Source organism: Doryrhamphus excisus, chromosome 18 (genome assembly GCF_030265055.1).
Source record: "Doryrhamphus excisus isolate RoL2022-K1 chromosome 18, RoL_Dexc_1.0, whole genome shotgun sequence".
Classification (NCBI taxonomy): domain Eukaryota; kingdom Metazoa; phylum Chordata; class Actinopteri; order Syngnathiformes; family Syngnathidae; genus Doryrhamphus; species Doryrhamphus excisus.
In genome coordinates, this window is record NC_080483.1 from 15,442,331 (window position 1) to 15,458,758 (window position 16,428).

Sequence of the window (16,428 nt, forward strand, 5' to 3'; positions counted from 1 at the left end):
TTGTTATGAGTTTACAGAAATCCAACTTTGTGTGAGACCATGAATGCATCCTGACTGAGTTCTGACTGGTGACTGAATGAGCAGACAGGATGCTATCCAGTTCTCTCTGACAGGTTAACATGAAGGGAAATGAGTAATACTTTGAGTTATTTGAGTTATTAATTATTATTAATGAGTTATTTGACGATTCTAAAAAATAAATTAGAGCTCATTTAAAAACAAAAGTTTATCTCCAGTACTAGCAAGAGTACTCCAACTCGTCTTTTTTTTCCCCACCAATGTTGTTTTAAACATACAACGTTTTGCGGCTCCAGGCTATTTTTCTTTAGTGGGCATGTGGGTGAAATGGCTCTTTTCATAGTAAAGGTTGCCGACCCCTGTACTATTACATACAATAATACTACAATCAGATGTTTTATATCAGAGGTAGGGAACCTATGGCTCGGGAGCCAGGTAGGGCTCTTTTGATGACTGTATCTGGCTCTCAAGCATTTCTTACCACAATAAAAATGTATGTTTGCTAACATTTTAAAGTAAACATCACAGAAATCACTGTTAAAAATATTAAAAATCAACAACTTTCTTATGCATTTTAATCCGTCCATCTATTTTCTACTGCAATACGGCCGACCATATCTATCTTTCCTGATGATATTTTCAAGGTCAAACACCAAAACTCGATTATTACTGGGTAATGCTGTAGTGTACCTCGGTCATTAAGATGTAAATGTAAACTTTCCTCCTTTAGTCAAATAGTCACCTAGCTAAAGCTGCAGAACCAAGCCTTCTGGCAAAGATGGCCAAAAGAATGAAATATACGGAGTACGGTGCAAAACCATGCAGCAGCAGAAGTTGCATTAATGGCAACAAGTATTTGATTTATTATTAGACACTGCGCTGCTCACAAAAGTGTGCTGGCCACACCCCCTTGGCGTGGGGTAGTGTTCCTGGTCTACGTAATTAGAGCCCATTATATCTAAAACTGTTGGTCTTACATAAAAATGCACACATTTTATTGCATTCAATGTTTAAAAAAATGTATATGGCTCTCACAGATACACATTTTTAAAATATCTGGTCTTCATGGCTCTTGTAGCCAAAAAGGTTCCCGACCCCTGTTTTATATTATAAAACTAAGCATGCATTTATTGTAAAGTCTTACCTGGTCAACAACAGCAGGGTTGGACCAAATAAAATCCTTCAAGGTGTTCCAGATGAGTTCCCTCATGTCCTCAGTTTAGGCTCCACTCTTTCTTGGTGGAGAACATTCCCATAGGTTTGTTTATAGGCTGGGTGAGGTTGAGGAGTGAAGGCTCTTCCACCAATCACAAGGACTCACCTGACCCCCACTAAATACCGGTATGTGTGTGTGTGTGTGAGTGTGTGTAATGTGGTATTCATTTAAGTCCTTGAAGACAAGCTCACACAGTCACACCAAAAAAAAAACATTACATTTTTGTCCATTGAGACATTTTTGCCTGTTTTAGTAAAGACGTTGACCAACACATAATCATATAATCATGATGAGCGTGACCTATCATCACAGGTGTTGTTATTAGTCTTGATAGTTTATAGAAAACCCTTAAGCCCCCCCCACCCGCAAGACACAACCCTGAAAATGGGCACAAAAAAATACACAACCTCGGTGAGCGTGCAACAAACATGGCTGGAGGCAACAATAATTTCATTCATTCATTTTCTACCGCTTATCCTCACAGGGCTCGCCAGAGCCTATCCCAGCTAAGTATGAAGTATTGGATGGTTAGTCAGTATCTGGGAAACATCTTCTCTTAGGTCAGGGGCGTCCATTTGCGGACCGGAGCTCATTTTTTTATGGGCCTGCAAAATTATTGAAATTAAAACCTGAAAAGTTTATAATATAAGCTAACAAAGTTTTGTACCTAAATCCATTCATTCATTTATTTTCTACCGCTTATCCTCACAAGGGTTGCGGGGGGTGCTGGAGCCTATCCCAGCTGTCTTCTACACCCTGGACTGGTGGCCAGCCAATCACAGGGCACATATAGACAAACAAGCATTCACACTCACATTCATACCTATGGACAATTTGGAGTCGCTAATTAACCTAGCATGTTTTTGGAATGTGGGAGGAAACCGGAGTACCCGGAGAAAACCCACGCATGCACGGGGAGAACATGCAAACTCCACACAGACGCCTAATATTTATTAACTGTGTAGTGTTTTAATCATTTAAAAAATGATAACTCTTATACATATACATAACTAAATAAAACTAAAATAAATCAAAACTTCACATCTTGTGGTGTCCATAGTACCCGGAGAAAACCCACGCATGCACGGGGAGAACATGCAAACTCCGCACAGACGCATAATATTTATTAACTGTGTAGTGTTTTAATCATTTAAAAAATGATAACTCTTATACATATACATAACTAAATAAAACTAAAATAAATCAAAACTTCACATCTTGTGGTGTCCATAGTACCCGGAAAAAAACCCACGCATGCACGGGGAGAACATGCAAACTCCACACAGAGATGACCGAGGGTGGCAACAATACTTACATTTCTATAATATTTGCCCATAAAATGTAAATTTTTTGCCTCCTGCTAAGGGACCAGATACGATAACTGTATAGCAAATCACTATAACGATTAAAAAAATGCTACCGTCACACATTTTTTGTAATGTACTAAAAAAAATCTGCTAATGCAGTACTGTTTTTGTACAAAATGTCAACATCCATGATAAGATATTAATTCAACAGGAACAGACACACACTAACACAGATTGTCCTGGCCTGATCCGGGTCAGGATCATTCCCGGACTGATTGTATTTTTGAATGTGATTCTGATTCCCGTTCTCAATATTATGTGTTTTTTTTTCAACAAATTAAACAGAAAAGTAAAATGTCACTGAGATTACTGACTAACGAGTAACACTTTTAACTGCAAGAATATTTAACAGCACCTTTTTCCTCATCTTGCAGCTCACCCTGAGGCGATAACTCCGGCATGTACGGAAAACCAGGTCAGAGCGACACACACTCGATGACTCGGCTTCAAAAGAAATAAATAAGAACCGTAAAAGACAACATGATTGCATCGGAATGAGAAGGATGTCATTGAATAGACAAATGACACACAAATATCCTGTTTGACTTTTTTTTTCCCCTTGTTGAAGGCCCATAAACCCTTTTTTTTCCAACTCATTAAACAGAAAACCCGTAAATCTTATCAGGTCTTCCTCAAGAACAACGGGGAGGGGCTTGTGTCTGAATGATCTAAAATGTGCGAGTGTCCTTAACATGGAGGTGATCTCATTTTTATCACATTTTACTATATCCTGCAGTAAAAGTAAGGGAATGATTTCATTGGATGAAAACACTTCATTGTTGAATTGTGTTTTTGTTTATAATTATGTGCCGAATATACTTTCATTCATTCATTCATTTTCTACCGCTTTTCCTCACGAGGGTCGCGGGGGGTGCTGGAGCCTATCCCAGCTGTCTTCGGGCGTAAGGCGGGGTACACCCTAGACTGGTCGCCAGCCAATCACAGTGCACATATAGACAAACAACCATTCACACTCACATTCATACCTATGGACAATTTGGAGTCGCTAATTAACCTAGCATGTTTTTGGAATGTGGGAGGAAACCGGAGTACCCGGAGAAAACCCACGCATGCACGGGGAGAACATGCAAACTCCACACAGAGATGCCCAAGGGTGGGATTGAACCCTGGTCTCCTAGCTGTGAGGTCTGTGCGCTAACCCCTAGACCACCGTGCCGCCCCCGAATATACTTTCGTAACCTAAATTTGACCCCTAAATTAATACAATTGATATTAATTAAAATGGTATACACCATTTCTGTATAAATATAGTGTGGCGATATTATAAAAATAGTTTTATACTGCAAGTTACCCAGCATGCTTTGCGGTGTATGGTTATGGATATAATTTTTGGCATGTACGTTCATGTGATGTAAAGGTTTATTTGGTTACAGGATGTGTTATTTTTGTTAGTGTTTTGGTTAATAATCCGTCCATAACACATTCAATACCGAAGACAGATTTATTTTCTATTCTATTTTTATATTTTTTATTTTAACACATGCACAGTTTAGTTCCAAATGTGAAAATAGTGTGTAAATAGTTTATGGTGTTATATTTGTAAATGCATTATTTTGATGTAAAACACAATTTTTTTTGTATCGTTATGTAAATATTTGAGCAATTTCAATAAAATACAAATTTAAAAAAAGCAAGGTAATTTATTTTTTGTATCGAAAAAGTATCAAACTGTAACACAAATATATTAAACCGTGAATTCTGCACACCTTTGCAACTTTAAATGTATTTTTTCACAAAAAGCTTTTTTTTTGTTGGGAGCTGATATTTGCCTGAAACCTACCAATGTTCTTCTGCTGATTACTAAAGAATGGAAAAGGGTAGAAACAAACTTCTTTTTTCTGATGAAAGAAGAGAATCTCATCTTTCTCTAGGTAGGTTCCATGTTTTTTTTGTCCGGCACTGAAAAAAAATGTCTGGCATTTTATGAGTTAAGCAAGCTGACAACCGCCTGTGACTATTATCAGTATGTACAACTTAACTTGCTATCATATATGTCATGGATGCATAGTCCTGATGTATACTAAAAAGCAAAAAAAAAAAATAAAAGTTGAGGCTCGTAGATAAACAAGTGCACCCGCTTTATTGCAGTGATGTCCAGTAAGCTAGCAAATTTAGCCGCAATATGAAAGGCTATTTATTTAAAACTTATTTATTTAAAACTTTACATTAGACAGAAGTCTTATGTCAACTATTTCGACAACATGATTAAATTGAAGTACAAGAAAAACAACAAAAGAGAATAAAAAGTAGTGATTGTAGATACATTACGGTGAGATTATTTTTCTTACTATAAACATAACATAATCAATTATGTAACAGAATGTGGAACTGTATGAATAAGACAGTGATGGACCCTAAGTGTCATTCATATAAGTTCTCAAAATTGTAAAAAGTGTTTATCGACACTTAAAGAACCTCTAATGCAGGGGTGGGCAAACTACGGCCCGGGGGCCACATCCGGCCCGCCAAGTGTTTGAATACGGCCTGCCCAATCTTTCCAAAGTATTTAATTTAAACTCAACATACAATCTGGCATCATGGCCTGAGCCAACCTTTTGATGGTTGTGTCAATTTTGTTGTTTGACATGGTCTGTTGTTTACAAAGTGCTCCTGAAAAAAGAGACACAAGCACATAATAATAATAAAAATTAAAATAATAATTATTATATTATTATTTTAACTATTATGATTATTATATTTATTATATTAATGCTAATTATTATATGAATTATATATAATATTATTGTTATATTTGCATATTTTACATAATATAATTATTATTTTAATTTTATTGTAATTATTATAATATTTTATTATTTTAAAAATATTTAAATATAAATATAAAATAATAAATAATAATTGCATGACAATTTTACAGATACAATAATACCAGGTGGACTGTTACGTGTAAAATATATAGTCTGCACCCCCCCCCCCCCCCCCCCCCCCCCGGAAATTTTGTCATATCAATGCGGCCCGCGAGTCAAAAAGTTTGCCCACCCCTGCTCTAATGGATTTAACACGAGTACAAAACATAGTATTTTTTAAGGTTTAAATGCGATACGTTTAAATGTCAATGCTGGAGGCCAAACGCAGGCAAAGCGATGAATCCGATGGGATGTCCTGACGACTGATCTCGTTCCCATCCAGACGCAGCGTTTGTAGTTTGGAGAAGTTGGTAACGTCCACAACGCTGCAGAAACTTCCCAATGTAAATTCTAAAAACAAAGAACAATCAAGTCGTTGTTCATTTTGTTATCTTTTCATTCGACAAAATCGACAATGATAAATTTAGTGGTAATTCTGTATTCATGCTTGTATTCATATTAGTAAAGAGATTATTTGTAAATGGAATATTTTGTAATACACATATAAAACCTGCTGACAACCTTAAAGCCCTAAAAACATATGAAATAACACAATATAATCACCTTTACATTTGTATTACCCAATATAGTAGACATAAAAATAACAAAAAATAACATAATATAGACTCACACATTCATATTGAGAGAGTTCATTGTTGTCGTGTTTTGTTTGTTTTACGACCAGTACTTCCTGCAGTGGCTGTTTTCCCATCAATGTAACGCTGGTGACACTTGGTGACCGATAATACATACGCGTTTTCGGTGTCTTATATTTGTATTCAGTATTTTTATGCTTGAAAACACTTAAATTAGGCCAAGAAAATTTACATTTTGCTTAATTATATATATGTTATTTGATTAATAATAGGCTGCTGTCAACTGCAAAACAGCTATAATTTATTCATTCATTCATTTTCTACCACTTTTCCTCACGCTGGAGCCTATCCCAGCTGTCTTCGAGCAAGAGGTGGTCGCCAGCCAATCACAGTGCACATATAGACAAACAACCATTCACACTCACATTCATACCTTCCATACAATTTGGAGTCGCTAATTAACCTAGCATGTTTTTGGAATGTGGGAGGAAACCGGAATACCCGGAGAAAACCCACGCATGCACCGGGAAGAACATGCAAACTCCACACAGAGATGGCCGAGGGTGGGATTTAACTCGGGTCTCTTAACTGTGAGGTCTGCATGCTAACCACTTGACCACCGTACAGCCCAAAGACAAAACAAAGAAGCCAAAAATGTACCACTTCCACACGCAATAGGAGGAGAATCATGTTGGACATGCTGGAGCCTATCCCATAATTAACCTAGCATGTTTTTGGAATGTGGGAGGAAACCGGAATACCCGGAGAAAACCCACATGCATGCACCGGGAAGAACATGCAAACTCCACACAGAGATGGCCGAGGGTGGGATTTAACTCGGGTCTCTTAGCTGTGAGGTCTGCGTGCTAACCACTTGAGTACCGTACAGCGCAAAGACAAAACAAAGAAGCCAAAAACGTACCACTTCCACACGCAATAGGAGGAGAATCATGTTGGACATGCTGGAGCCTATCCCATAATTAACCTAGCATGTTTTTGGAATGTGGGAGGAAACCGGAGTACCCGGAGAAAACCCACGCATGCACGGGGAGAACATGCAAACTCCACACAGAGATGGCCGAGGGTGGAATTGAACCCTGGTCTCCTTTATTAATGTGGAAAAAACGCAATATAGTGAGCTGCAATGCGTAGAGTGATGACTGTATATACATTTGTACATGAACATTCATAATTGTAATAATAATTGTATTATTTTTCTTAATTATATATGCGCTGACTACCATAGAAAAAGGCTACCATATCAAAAAGGCTAATAAAAAAAAATGAAAATTGACTTTTTTCCGAGAAAATACCACCAGCGCTTACCTTTGATTTGGTTAGCTTGCAGATAAAGATGCTGCAGGTTGGTGCTAATCGGAGGGATTCTCTCCAGCTTGTTGAAGCTCAGGTCCAACTCCACCAGCCCCGTCACATTGAAGGTGTTGGAGGGGATGCCCTTGTCCGTGAGCTGGTTGTGGGCCATCCGCAGGTACTGAAGCTGTGCCAAACTGCTCAGGAAGCCCTCGGACAAGGAGGCGATAGAGTTGGAGTCCAGGTAGAGCTGGTGCAGATGTTCAGGGAGAGCTTCCGGGACCTTGGAAGCAAAGCACATAGGGAGAATCAAAGGACACAAATTACCGTAATTTCCAGTGTATAAGCAGCTACTTTTTCCTTAAACTTGTAACAGGAAACAGTAGCTCTTTCTTTGGCAAGGGCCAATCCCGAGCTTGCCAACCCATCAGAAATCCCAAGCGGTCATTACTCAGTATAAACAGTCTGACTCCCGTTGTCATCTTAGATAGAAGAATAAAATCATCACACAGCAACTGAACACTCGGAAGGTATACAGTACCTAAAAATATTCAAGACAATTACCAATTCGAGTTCAAAATATTTTAACTTCAGCCAAAAATTTCGTCCAAGCAGAGAAGCCAGCTTTTTTTTTGTTGGGAGCTGATATTTGCCTGAAACCTACCAATGTTCTGCAGCTGATTACTGAAGAATGGAAAAGGGTAGAAACAAACTTCTTTTTTCTGATGAAAGAAGAGAATCTAATTTTTCTCTAGGTAGGTTCCATGTTTTTTTTTCCCGGCACTGAAAGAAAATGTCTGGCATGGAATTAGTTAAGCAAGTTGAAAACCGCCTGTGACTATCATCAGTATGTGCAACTTAACTTGCCATCATATATTTCATGGAATAAAATCGTCACACAGCAACTGAACACTCGAAAGGTATACAGTACCTAAAAATATTCAAGACAATTACCAATTTGAGTTTAAAATATTTTAACTTCAGGCAAAAATGCATTTCGTCTTAGGTATATCATTGAGTGTTAAGTTGCTGTGTGATGATTTTGGCCTTCTATTTAAAATAACATTGTGCATCAGAATATTATATTGAGTAATGAGGTCCTGTGATTTCCAATGGAATTCACAAGTCATCATAGTTTGTGATTGACTCCCCTAGTCCTCCCGGACTCTTGCGCACATGTTTTTATGACGCGTGTCTTATATACTTAGCATGTACAAATCTGTGTATCTTATACATATACACCGGAAATTATGTCAAAAGTACACAAAAAGCCAAACCTGCCTTTGTTAATTTGTTGTTGCTGATGTCCAACAGCGTGAGGGATGAGAGGGATTTCAGTGATGCGCCCAAGTCAGTGATAGCGTTGTCATGGAGATGCAGGATAGTTAGGTTATCCATTCCCTCCAGGTCTGAAGGTGTTACCTAGGCAACGTGTAATTTAAGGCCTTCTGCTGATCAACAGCAAAACATGAAAGATGAAAAATACACACGCTAACATTGTATCCTGGGGATTTACGCTGTACGAGCGTAAACAGGAAGTTAACAGCAGATTGTGAGCCTTCTGGGCGCTCGGCCCTGGTTGTGTGCTAGAACAAGCTAAGTCCAAATGTGTTTGTTCCCATGTTGTAAACTAGCTCCATTTCTGGTTCTATGGTTATCATCATGCTTTCTTTTTTGCCTTCACTGGTACACTTCTGTGGTGGAATCACAAAAAAATGGCAGAGAAAAACCTAAACCAAATCATGTGACAAAGTATACTGTATTACTGTACTCTGAATTGTACCACATATACTGTATACTATACTGTACATTCCTGGACTACTGCAAGTAGTTACCTTTTCAATGCTGTTATGGTTGATTCTCAGGTCTCGTAGGGTCCGAGGGAGGTTTGAAGGGATGCTGGTCAAATTGTTGTGTTGCAAATAAAAACGCTCCAGTCGTTCCAACTTTGCAAATGCCTGAAAGCAATATGGAGAAGGTTCAAATCCCCCTGTCCCCTGTGTCCATCGGGTAAACGATCTACAGATGGTTCTCGGTTTATGATGTTCCATATTTCCTGATTACAAAAGCACTCTTAAAAACACGAGTAGTTCTTGTGTGTCTCAGTAAATGCGTTCAGGGTGTGTGGAGAACAGGAAGTGATGTCGGGGGTTCAGAGTTGAGTTTTAACCTGGCATGAATTATGACCACAACAGTATAACGTGTTATTATTACGATTATTACGTTGTTGTTTTTTTTGTTTTGAGATAATTTAAAACCTTCTCGTACTTCTCACAGAATATTGCAGTAACATTACTGACACCTAGTGACCAATGTAGAATAATACATTCACAATTTGAATATGTCTACTTCATGCCTGTTATTGTATTTTAGTTAATTTGGTCATTTTAATGCTTTAAAATGTTACATTTTAAATAAAATATGCATTTCTTTTACTAATAGACTGTAAAGTTATTTTGGAAAACTACAAGTGACGCTGCAAAAGTCAAGGAATTACTGTATTTTGTAACCTACAATATTGTATGTAATTGTGTATGTAAATTTGGCTACATTTTTCTTTATTCAATCATACAAAAATGTAATGTAATATTGTATTATAATATTTGTATTAGGGTATTTTATCTCCTGCATGTATTTTGTGTATTGTGTCAGTGACTTTGCAGTTCATTCACAATTTGAATGTGTCTACTTCATGCCTGTTATTGTATTTTAGTTAATTTGGTCATTTTAATGCTTTAAAATGTTACATTTTAAATAAAATATGCATTTCTTTTACTAATAGACTGTGAAGTTATTTTGGAAAACTACAAGTGACGCTGCAAAAGTCAAGGAATTACTGTATTTTGTAACCTACAATATTGTATGTAATTGTGTATGTAAATTTGGCTACATTTTTCTTTATTCAATCATACAAAAATGTAATGTAATATTGTATTATAATATTTGTATTAGGGTATTTTATCTCCTGCATGTATTTTGTGTATTGTGTCAGTGACTTTGCAGTTCATTCACAATTTGAATGTGTCTACTTCATGCCTGTTATTGTATTTTAGTTAATTTGGTCATTTTAATGCTTTAAAATGTTAAATTTTAAATAAAATATGCATTTCTTTTACTAATAGACTGTAAAGTTATTTTGGAAAACTACAAGTGACACTGCAAAAGTCAAGGAATTACTGTATTTTGTAACCTACAATATTGTTTGTAATTGTGTATGTAAATTTGGCTAAATTGTTCTTTATTCAATCATGAAAAAATATAGGTTTAACTGCATGTAATATTTGTATTACTGCATTAGGGTATTTTATCTCCTGCATGTATTTTGTGTATTGTGTCAGTGACTTTGCAGTTCATTCACAATTTGAATGTGTCTACTTCATGCCTTTTATTGTATTTTAGTTAATTTGGTCATTTTAATGCTTTAAAATGTTACATTTTAAATAAAATATGCATTTCTTTTACTAATAGACTGTGAAGTTATTTTGGAAAACTACAAGTGACACTGCAAAAGTCAAGGAATTACTGTATTTTGTAACCTACAATATTGTATGTAATTGTGTATGTAAATTTGGCTAAATTGTTCTTTATTCAATCATAAAAAAATATAGGTTTAACTGCATGTAATATTTGTATTACTGCATTAGGGTATTTTATCTCCTGCATGTATTTTGTGTATTGTGTCAGTGACTTTGCAGTTCATTCACAATTTGAATGTGTCTACTTCATGCCTTTTATTGTATTTTAGTTAATTTGGTCATTTTAATGCTTTAAAATGTTACATTTTAAATAAAATATGCATTTCTTTTACTAATAGACTGTGAAGTTATTTTGGAAAACTACAAGTGACGCTGCAAAAGTCAAGGAATTACTGTATTTTGTAACCTACAATATTGTATGTAATTGTGTATGTAAATTTGGCTAAATTGTTCTTTATTCAATCATAAAAAAATATAGGTTTAACTGCATGTAATATTTGTATTACTGCATTAGGGTATTTTATCTCTTGCATGTATTTTGTGTATTTTGTCAGTGACTTTGCAGTTCATTTAAGTCCAAGTTTCGATTTACACTACTACACTTGCATCACCGTCAACGAACGGAACTCATTCGTAACCCGAGGACCACTTGTTTACCTTGTCACTGACGCCATCGTCTGCGAGTTGGTTATGGTGCATCATCAGCCACACCAGATTTGTTGCGTTGACCAGAGCAGAGTCGGATACCGACGTGATAGCATTATTTTGAAGGTACAAGTACTTCATCCGGGACGGGACGGTCGGCATGGCCGTCAGGCCTCGTCCGTCACAGTACATGGCGATGGGGAATGTCGGAGGACAGTCACACTCGGCGGGACATTCTCCTCCCGTGGTGTCCGCCTGGATGGAGCTCCGTCCGCTATAGAGCCACGCGAAAGGATCGTGTTGTCCATGGGAGGGAGACAGCGGGAGCAGGGCGGACAAGAGGAAGATCACCTGACGCATGGCGTCACTTACACGAAAGCCACCTCAACCTGAACTGAGAGCGAGCGACAGAGAGAGAGAGTTAATTCACTCATGTTTTAATTATAAAAAGGTGCCGAGCAAACGGGGGTGTCCATACTTTTTCCAGACCTCACAGATAGGAGACCCGGGTTCAATTCCACTCTCTGTGTTTGCATGTTCTGTTTGCATGTTGAGTGTGAATGGTTGTTTGTCTAAATGTGCCCTGTGATTGGCTGGTCACGCTGTGATCGATAGCATGGTCAACCAAAAATACATTTCATCCCAGCAGAGCAGCCAGCTCATAGGTATATCATTGAGTGTTAAGTTACTGTGTGATGATTTAAGATAACATTGTGCGTCAGAATATTACATTGAGTAAATGAGGTCCCGTGATGTTCCACATGTGCGGACTCATCTGGGATTGCCTTCACCTGGCCCGATTTATCCGTGTCTGCCCATTCTTCTAGGTTGCACGGTGGTCGAGTGGTTAGCGCGAAGACCTCACAGCTATAAGAGATTTCTGGCCATCTTTGTGTGGAGTTTGTATGTTCTCCCCGTGTATGCATGGGTTTTCTCCGGGTACTCCGGTTTCCTCCCACATTCCAAAAACATGCTAGGTTAATTAGCGACTCCAAATTGTCCATAGGTATGAATGTGAGTGTGAATGGTTGTTTGTCTAAATGTGCCCTGTGATTGGCTGGTCACTCTGTGATCGACAGCAGGGTCAACCAAAAATGCATTTCATCCCAGCAGAGCAGCCAGCTCTTAGGTTTATCATTGAGTGTTAAGTCGCTGTGTGATGATTTTGGCCTTCTATTTAAGATAACATTGTGCGTCAGAATATTACATTGAGTAATGAGCCACCTCAACCTGAACTGAGAGCGAGCGACAGAGAGAGAGAGAGAGAGTTAAAGGTATATCGTTGAGTGTTAAGTTGTTGTGTGATGATTTTGGCCTTCAATTTAAGATAACATTGTGCGTCAGAATATTACATTGAGTAATGAGGTCCCGTGATGTGCCGCGTGTGCGCACTCATCTGGAATTGCTTTCACCTGCCCCGATTAAACCATGTCTGCTCATTCTGCTAGGTTGCACGGCGGTCGAGTGGTTAGCGCGAAGACCTCACAGCTATAGGAGACCCGAGTTCGGCCATCTTTGTGTGGAGTTTACATGTTCTCCCCGTGTATGCGTGGGTTTTCTCCGGGTACTCCGGTTTCCTCCCACATTCCAAAAAAATGCTAGGCTAATTAGCGACTCCAAATTGTCCATAGGTATGAATGTGAGTGTGAATGGTTGTTTGTCTATATGTGCCCTGTGATTGGCTGGTCACTCTGTGATCGATAGCAGGGTCTATTTAAGGAAGCCACATGTGCGCCACGTGTCCCCGATTTATCCATGTCTGCTCATCCTGCTAGGTTGCACGGCGGTCGAGTGGTTAGCGCACAGACCTCACAGCTAGCGACTCCAAATTGTCCATAGGTATGAATGTGAGTGTGAATGGTTGTTTGTCTATATGTGCCCTGTGATTGGCTGGCCACCAGTCCAGGGTGTACCCCGCCTCTCGCTTGAAGACAGCTGGGATAGGCTCCAGCATCCCCAAAATGAATGAATAAATGGATTTAGGTACAAAACTTTGTTAGCTTATATTATTATAACTATTGAGGTTTTAATTTAAATAATTTTGCAGGCCCATAAAAAAATGAGCTACGGGCCGCAAATGGACGCCCCTGACCTAAAGAGAAGATATTTCCCAGATACTGACTAACCATCCAAATACGAGAAGTGGCATACTGGCATATTTAGGTAATTGGACCTGCCTGCTGGGAGTCACATTCTTAGAAGTTTTAATCCGCAGGGAATCCAAGAGAGGAAGTGTCAAAAAATGTGAGCGAGAGAAATTGAACTCGGTTACAATAGCAGCTTTGTCGACGGGCCTCAGAAATGGTCCAGATTCTGCAGCGGGAAAAAAAAAGCTCGAAGTATGAGGAGCAAACAAAAATATGATGGTTTGATCCCATCAGCACGTGTTTATGGGAGATCCTATTAGGCCTCATTCCAAGATAATTGCCCATAAAGACACATTGACGGACACATTCTTTCACACGCACACACACACACACACACACACACACATGTCACAATTTACCTGGTTTGAGAGATCGGCCCCTCGGCGTCCCCCTTTCTGTCTGCAAGTAGCGTTCCAAGTCTGGATGGTACTCTCACCAACACTTAAAAAAAAAAAAAAATAGGCATGACGGTCTCCACCCCTTTTTTTGTTCATTCATCAAGATGGTTGCTTCCACTCCCCTCATGCACCCTCCTCTCTTCATACACAGACGGATGAGCGCTCTGTATCAATTATCATATGATAATTTACCTGAGGATTGCTATGATATGCTGTGTTTTACTTAGCATGGTTTCATAATTCATTACACAAACACGGATGATTGACGCTAAGCAAATATTAGCATATGTTGCTGAGCTGACTGCTTCCTGTCTCTTTTGAAGGGTTAAATGAAAACACATGTGACTGTCCCCGCTTGTTGACTGTCTGGACTTAATACGAGTTACTTCCTGTTTCTCCAGCTGACTTTGTGTCCGGTCTTCCATTGCTGCTTTGCTAAGTCACCATATTGGATAATAAAAGTATTGTTGGCTCGTTTGAGATTTTTTTTACATATTAATTAGGATGTAAAAATTCCTTACCTTCCTTCCCAAATAGGGATTTGTGGGATGAACAACATCCCACAAATTTGCTGATTAATCTACATTTGCCCTTTGTTAACCTCGTCAGCAGTGTAGTGCATCAAAGGTGACTTGTCTCCCATAGGTATGAATGTGAGTGTGAATGGTTGTTTGTCTATACGTGCCCTGTAATTGGCTGGCAACCAGTCCAGTCTTGTACCCGGCCTCTCGCCCCAAGACAGCTGGGATAGGCTCCAGCACCCCCTGCAACCCTTGTGAGGAAAAAATGCGGTAGAAAATGAATAAATCAGCAGTGTAGTGCATCAAAGGTGACTTTTCTCCCATAGGTATGAATGTGAGTGTGAATGGTTGTTTGACTATATGTGCCCTGTGATTGGCTGGCCACCAGTCCAGTCTTGTACCTGGCCTCTCGCCCCAAGACAGCTGGGATAGGCTCCAGCACCCCCTGCAACTTTCATGAGGAAAAAAAGCGGTAGAAAATGAATGAATGAATGAACCTCGTCAGCAATGTAGTGCATCAAAGGTGACTTTTCTCCCATAGTTATGAATATGAGTGTGAATGGTTGTTTGTCTATATGTGCCCTGTGATTGGCTGGCGACCAATCCAGTCTTGAACCCCGCCTCTTGCCCCAAGACAGCTGGGATAGGCTCCAGCACCCCCTCAACCCTCGCGAGGAAATAAAACGGTAGAAAACGAATGAATGAATGAAGCTCATCAGCAGTGTAGTGCATCAAAGGTGACTTGTCTCCCATAGGTATGAATGTGAGTGTGAATGGTTGTTTGACTATATGTGCCCTGTGATTGGCTGGCCACCAGTCCAGTCTTGTACCCGGCCTCTCGCCCCAAGACTGCTGGGATAGGCTCCAGCACCCCCCGCGACCCTCGTGAGGAAAAAAAGCGGTAGAAAATGAATGAATGAATGAACCTCATCAGCAATATAGTGCATCAAAGGTGACTTTTCTCCCATAGGTATGAATGTGAGTGTGAATGGTTGTTTGTCTATATGTGCCCTGTGATTGGCTGGCTGCCAGTCCAGGGTGTACCCCGCCTCTTATAGACTTCTGCAGATAGCAAAGCATGCACTAATAACTTTCTATGGTCATTGAACATGTGAAGTGAAGCTGTAAGCTCCTCCCTCCCAACTGCAAAAAAAAACCACCATATCATTGCAGCACCTTGGTTGTACTTTTAAAGATATTTACTTTGCTTTTCATGGTGGTGATGACTTTTTGCATCCCTGGCTACCCATCGGTACTCACCACAGTCACAAAGCCTGGTAGACACCAACAATATGGGATTTTTCCAACCGTTCTAAGCATGAAATATGTTGACGTTTCTATAGTCTAATACCGATGCATTGAAAAATGGTGCTTATCGGTAACAGCAGTTTTTGGGACTAGACTGTTTGTGTCCTCTAGTGACCCAAAAGATATAAAATTAAAAGGACCGCAGTGGGTTAATTAATTAACTATTTGGATTAGTTTTAGCTGAGCAGTGAGTTATTGCAAAGGTGGTCTGCACTCTTCCTGTCTTTGTTTTATGACTGTGGTGGTGTTACCCTACTTTCTTATTTGCTCCATGAGGACTTCCGCTTCCGTCGGGGGCGGGGGGCGAGGGGTGGTGGGGGGGGTGATCACTCTGTGATCGATAGCAGGGTCTCTTTAAGGAAGGCACATGATTGCTTTAACCTGCCTCGATTAATCCGTGTTTACTCATCCTGCTAGGTTGCACGGCGGTCGAGTGATTAGCGCGCAGACCTCACAGCTAGGAGACCCGAGTTCAATCATCGGCCGTGGGTTTTCTCCTGGGATTCCGGTTTCCTCCCACATTCCAAAAACATGCTA

At 39.3% G+C, this 16,428-nt stretch overlaps 1 protein-coding gene across 5 annotated transcripts in view; it reads right to left on the reverse strand.

Annotated features, from left to right (window-relative positions):
* Nucleotides 1-5,599: 5,599 nt before the first annotated feature.
* Nucleotides 5,600-16,428, reverse strand: part of fmoda (fibromodulin a) — a 58,064-nt gene continuing 47,235 nt past the window's right edge. For 4 of the 5 annotated variants that reach the window (XM_058055168.1, XM_058055165.1, XM_058055166.1 and 1 more), the window contains exons 5-10: nt 14,024-14,105; nt 11,530-11,911; nt 9,232-9,354; nt 8,678-8,818; nt 7,412-7,679; nt 5,600-5,840 (exon numbers count right to left, since the gene is read on the reverse strand). In XM_058055168.1, the coding sequence (XP_057911151.1) occupies nt 5,689-5,840; nt 7,412-7,679; nt 8,678-8,818; nt 9,232-9,354; nt 11,530-11,877 (1,032 nt within the window). In that variant the 5' untranslated portion in view covers nt 11,878-11,911; nt 14,024-14,105 and the 3' untranslated portion in view covers nt 5,600-5,688. The remainder of the gene's footprint in view (nt 5,841-7,411; nt 7,680-8,677; nt 8,819-9,231; nt 9,355-11,529; nt 11,912-14,023; nt 14,106-16,428) is intronic. The other variant, XM_058055169.1, reaches the window with a different exon arrangement.